Here is a 6242-nt window from a genome sequence, read left to right as displayed (position 1 = left end):
TAATCTTGATTGATTTATGCATTGATTATAAAATGTAGATGAGGATTAAAAAAAAAAAAATAAAAAAAAAAGAGTTCTGGAAGCAAAGGAGATAGAGAGCCTAATCCAAAGTACTTTGAAATGAATGGAAAAATTCCTGTTCATGTCAAGGAACTTTTGTTAATCTCACAGTGCAGATTTTCTGTACGATGCTTCAGCAATATATCTCAATCCTTATCTCAAGGTACCATCTACTACTGAGATAAGTGGGGATTTTCCATTCTCCTGAATACTCTTTCTTCCCTAGCTATTCACATTCAGCTTTCACAAAAGCAAGTTTTACTCTCTAGATATGAGATACACAATACTCTGAGCTTAGACCACTATATTTATTTTACACCGTGTTTTTAAATAGAAGTGATTTGCTATATTGTTTATTCTTCTGATCTTTTTTTTTTCTGACTGACAGAAGCCAGACAGATAAGAACAGAAAATGTATGCATATACAATGGAAATATTACCTTTATCATGAATTCCTGTAAATACATGTAGTGAAAACTACTCAGATTAAGCTGTAAAACCCTGAAAAACAAGACAACCGATGGCAAAATAACTGCCTGAGACACAATACTAAAAAACTAATGAATCTATTTCAAAATGCACCATTGGTACCAAATCTGAAATAAGATAATATGCTAATTTCACAAGAATAGTACAGAACAATTTTATTATTATGATACCTGATCACTTAATTCCGGATTACTCTATACATTACATCCCCCGGTTTCAGTTTGGTATATTGTTCTGCTTTTATTTATATCGAATGATTAATGCATTGCGATCAGGAAAACAAGTCAGGCATATTAAATACATATTAAGGAGTACATATTTTCCTATTTAGTATACAAAGTATTTCATAAATATGAATTATGTTACAAAAATAATTTCTGCTACGCTCACACAGTAAGCATTTTGACAATTTCGGACAACCCGTTAGGGTTGCAAGTTATTCACATAACTGAGAAGGAACTCTAGGTTTAATTGGAGATGAGTCTTACAACAGGTTCTGCATAAACAGCAAATATTTTCTTCAGATGCCACAAATATCGCAGAAGTCAAGTTGAACTGTTTTCTTTCCTTTTTTTTTTTTTTAATGTTATGTATAGACATGTATGCTTCAAGTGGTCAAATTTATTTCACAGGTATGTAATTCATGGTATATTTTAAACAAATATTTGCACAATTTAACATTATAATTCCAGTGGTTTCAAAATGCAGGCCATAAATGTAACCAATTTACACATACTATCGAATGTTCTCTCTTTGCATGCTTGTTACTTTTCAGATAATCTTTAAACAGTGCCATTACAACACCACAAAAGGATTACTCCAGTTCCACCAACTTAAATCCACGTGCAGGATGAAGGACCCAGCTGAGGTATGAACACCAGTACCAAGTTTCTTGTGTTTGCTCTAACAAATCACAAGGAGACGATGGTTTTGCATTTAAGGTACAAAACATATATGCCTCTTGAGGTTAAATTCAGTGTAACGTGTATAAAGCATCCCTTTGGCAATAGAGTTTGCAGTATCCCTACAGGATTCCACAGGGCATGAGCTTTATGTAGTAAAATCTACTAAGGAAATTCTCCTCTAATTGACAAATCATACGCAGCTACAGTTAATCAGACACCCTCGGATACACCTGCCTCTATGCCTACCAATATAATATAGTATTTGGAAGTTAGAAGTCAACAAAAGGCACTTTCATCATTAAATAAATGTCCTCTGTAGGCAATTAGATTGCATGACCTATATTTTATTCAAAGCTGTTTGTTCTTCAAGGACTTGTAGGTAGTCAGGAGAACCTTGAAGTTTAGCTTTTAGTTCAAAATATTCACTTTTCCTTTGTTCTACTACAATTTTACTATGATTACCACCTATTAGAGATTTCTTGTTTTTTTTGTCTTGCTGTTTCTCTGGGTAACGTATTTCAAAGCCACTCACCCCTATGCTGTTGTACTCTTTCTTACTTTCGAGAAAATTTTGAATAAATACATTGGAATCCCTCCCAGGGAATAACTCATCCAGTTCATCGATTGTGCTAAGTCTTTTTCTGGAATCCGCATGCAATAAATCCTTCTCCTTGTCATTCATATTTCTCAGAATGACTTTTTGCCCTGGTGGATCAGCAAACGTGAAGCCCGTTTCAGACTCCTTTAAGCCACAGGTATGACTTTTGCTCATCTGCTCAATGGTTTGAGGAATGAAGGCCTCTGCGCCTAATCCGTCTTTTTTGTTTGACTTGTGATCGTGCTTTCTTAGCTGCAGTTGCATAGTACTGCATTCTTGATTTCCAATCCCTTCATGCTTTACAGCTGGTTTCTTGTTGCGCCGAAGCACAAAAACAAGAAGACAAAAAGCAACAAACACTGTTAAAATAAGCACAACTAATATGCTTAAGATTAGGATGGACAATGGAACTGGGCCACCAGGATGACTCCTGACCGGTCCCAGTGGTGTTGTAAAAGAGACAGCAGGCACAGGACTAGTGAACAGAGCAGATGGCTTGTTTAAAAGTTTAGGACAGAGGATCTCATTTTTCAGAGACTTAAGTTCAATGTTAGCAAACTGTACAGGTGTTTCACACTTTAATTCCTTCACCACAATACCTTCGTTTAATTTTTCAAGCCACAGTTTCAAAGCAACTAAATCACAAGTGCAGTCCCATGGATTACCTTCCAAATCAATTTGCGTAAGGGATTTCAGCTGATCAAGAACGCCACTTACAGGTAAATACATGAAATGATTGTTCCTCAGATTCAGTCTGGCAAGTGGTGCCCCGGCAAAAATGTATGCTGGCAAGCTTCGCAGAAGGTTGTTGTTCAGGTAGAGCAACTGCAAGTTTGGCATCAAGTCAAAGGTGCCTGCTAAGATTTCTTTGATAACATTGTATTCCAAATATAGATATTGCAGGTTGTGGAGGCCAGCAAACATTTCTGGGCTCAGGCGCTCTATCTGATTGCCATTGAGATACAATCTCCGTAAATTTGTAAGGTTGCGGAAAACTTCTCCTCTGATCGCCGAAATCCGATTGCTGCCTAAATGGAGTAAATCCAGCCCCTCAAATTCAACAAAATCCATAGTGTCCACATCCCTAATATAATTGCCATTTACATGCAATTTCTTGGCATTTAATGGCTTTGGTAGGAGTTCAGCCATTGACTCTATATTTCTTTCTTGACAATTTACACTTAATCCCAAGTCAGAAGGATGTGTTTTGCAAACGCAAGGAACCGGGCAGGGACTTAAAGGAGGCACCCTGGTCTGATAGGATATAATTTGACTGAGGTTGCGATTAGACAGTGCTTTGCCTGCTACTATCCCCGAGATCTTCGAAGGATTTGTAGTCTTCGGTGGCTTTGTGACTAATCTGTGCACTGATGTTTGAGTGGTGTGACCATTTGGAGTGCTGTAACCAGGCTCCAGCTGAGAGGGAGGGAGAATGCGTACATCAAAATCACTCCCTGTCCCCATGGAGCACAACTCTTGCTTATTGGTTTCTTTCAGCAGCCTTCCATACAAGTCACTGGGTGTTTCACAGATAGCTTCTCCAATATAGATATTATAGGGCATGTTCTCCAGCCATGCTTTCAAAGGCAACAAATCACAAGTACAATTCCAGGGGTTGTCTTCCAGCTGCAATTCGACAATTCGCCCAATGTGTTCCAGAACTCCAATGTATGGAAGCTTCTGTATTCGATTCCCTCGTATATCCAGATGGGTTAGAGAAGCAAATCGAAAAATATTATCGGGAAGGAATGAAATCAGATTGTCATTAAGGATCAGGACTTTCAGCTTGTGAAGCTTATTGAAGGCTCCCCGTTCAATAAACTTGATTAAATTGTAGTCAGCTTGGAGATACTCCAAGTTCTCTATGCCCAGGAAAGTGTCAGCTCGGAGAATCTTTAATTCATTGTTGTTCAAGTGCAACTGTTTTAATGCACTAAGACCCAGAAAGGCCCCTCCCTCAATGTTCTGCAGCTTATTATTACCCAACTGCAGAGACACTGCGTGTGTAAAGTTAAGAAAGGTATTTGGATATAGAATAATTAGCAAGTTGTTTTGAAAGTTGAGGTGATAAAAATTAGACCATGGTGGCTTAAGCTGATTTGGTCTGTAGACTGCAACCTTCTCACAATTGACATAGAGTACATTCTCAACCGACACACAGGAGCAAACATTGCAAATTTCCACAGATATATCAGCATCTGCAGTTGTAGAAGTAACAGGAGATGACAGAACCAGAAAGAGCCACAGAAACATCTTCTTGTGATCAGCAAGCAACCTTAGGCTCCTGAACAAAGACAAAGTATCTAGAGAAGAAAGAAGGAAAGAAAAGAGAAAACGTTTTTCAGTTGTCACTGTTCCAAAAAGTCACTTGGGTTAAAAATTGTATTCCACTGAGCTACTGTACCTGCCAAGGATTTTAGATAAACTACAAGCCCTGAATTTAGAACAACATGAAAGATTTCAACAATCAAACACACAAGAGCTAGAATTTCAAATACAGAATGTAAATTGCTGTAGATAAACACAAATAACTGTATGGTCTGTCAAATATTCCTATCTGCCCTACATGACAAACATGCATAACTAACAAAGTGAAATAACCAAAGGAGATTCCAATTTTATGCATATATACTCTCGCCGATCCTGCACTGCTCATACGTTGCCATGCATTTCAAGGATATTAAACACAAACACTGATGTTACGCGTGCCCAAATATCTGAGTTGGGAAAGCATAATATAGAAAAGATGAAGATGCAGGCACAGAAAGCAATGCCAGTACTCAGTGTAGGTATCTATAGCATCAACCCATACAGACTATCATCACTACAATAGTGAAATTCACTCTAGAGATACATAGACATGCACACACCATGCTTCTGTTGCTCAGCATACCTCGTTTGAATAGATAAGTAGGAAATTGATCACAGAAATACAATGAACTATCCAGAAAATGAGAAGATCAGCCGAGGGGGACCAATGGAAGCACACAGGTATGGAAGAAGCATGCAAAAGCATTCAGTCCCATCCCCCGAAATAACAATACCCCGATTCGCAGGGTATAAGTCGCAGTTCACCAGTCTGACACTACTGAAACCTGAGAAGAACTTTTTTTTTTCCGTGCAAAACGTTATGTAATTTGCTCTCATCCTGCACTGATACAGAGGTGGCTATCAAGAAGCCTTCACATACAGCCCATCCAGCTGAGCTGCCATTTTTCCACACAGAACTGGAGCCAGAGCATTTCAGAAGCTAGTTCCCCCACTCCCTTTAACAAATCAGTCAATAATCGATGTACTGCTCCCCCCACCTTCCCCACTGCCCCAGTGCCCAACTTGTTGTCCCTCTCACTTCCCGGTGTGGGAAGCCACCGAGTTGAAAGGAGGGAGCCAGGATGGAAGTGGAGAAAGCAGGAGTCAGAGAGAGGAAGGGAAATCGGAGCCACAGGGGGGAGAGGATGCGCTGAGGAACCTGGAGGGGAGGGCAGAAGAGGGACAAGAGAGCAAGGAAGGGAAGAAAAAAGGACAAGAGGAAGGGAGAAAACTGAGGGAGCAAGGAAGGGAGAAAGAAAAAGACGGCTGAAGGGGTCAAGGAGGCCCTGGAGAGGAACCACGGGGAGCAGAGGGCGCGGAGCAGCTGCTGTTAATTCCCGCAGGCTCCCGGCCGGGGGCAGCTCCATGCCCGGAGGCAACCCCACGTCCGCACCCCTCCGCTCCATCCTCCTCTCCGTATCCCTGCCTCGCCCACGCTCCGGTCGGTCCCCTCCTCTTCCTCTGCCCCGGGGCCCGGCCTGTGCCGAGCGGGGGCACTGCGCGGCGCTGCCGGCGGGTCGCGAGCCCGGCCAGGAGTGCAGGCACTACCGCAATGTTTTGCCGCAACACGATGGCCGGAGCCGGCTCGGCTACTGCCGGCTCCCCTCTATCGCGGGCGCCCCATCGCCCTCTGCCTCCCGGCGGGGGAACGCAAGAAAGACCCGGGCGCTCACACACCGCGCACACTCCGGCTTGGAACGGGCACAGCGCGGCGACGCAGCCCTCGTCCCTTCCAGCCCTTCGCAACAAGGTACAGCCGCGCTTCCCCCACCCTCTCTCCGCACCTTTGCAAAGTCCAGTCCGCAGCGCATTCACACGGCACAGATCCCGTCCCCACAGCCCATCCCCACTTCCAGCGGGTATCCCGGACGCAGCCCCTC

The 6242-nt window shown here is 42.3% G+C and overlaps 1 protein-coding gene across 1 annotated transcript; it reads right to left on the bottom strand.

Moving 5' to 3' along the window:
- Window positions 1-427: 427 nt before the first annotated feature.
- On the bottom strand, window positions 428-4384 carry SLITRK4 (SLIT and NTRK like family member 4). Its single transcript, XM_031554661.1, has one exon. It carries the CDS (start codon window positions 4303-4305, stop codon window positions 1792-1794), a length of 2514 nt encoding a protein of 837 aa, XP_031410521.1. The 5' UTR covers window positions 4306-4384; the 3' UTR covers window positions 428-1791.
- Between the last annotated feature and the right edge of the window lie 1858 nt (window positions 4385-6242).

This window comes from Meleagris gallopavo, chromosome 9, assembly GCF_000146605.3.
Source record: "Meleagris gallopavo isolate NT-WF06-2002-E0010 breed Aviagen turkey brand Nicholas breeding stock chromosome 9, Turkey_5.1, whole genome shotgun sequence".
NCBI classification, from domain to species: Eukaryota; Metazoa; Chordata; class Aves; order Galliformes; family Phasianidae; genus Meleagris; species Meleagris gallopavo.
This window is presented reverse-complemented; position numbering and strand designations above follow the sequence as displayed.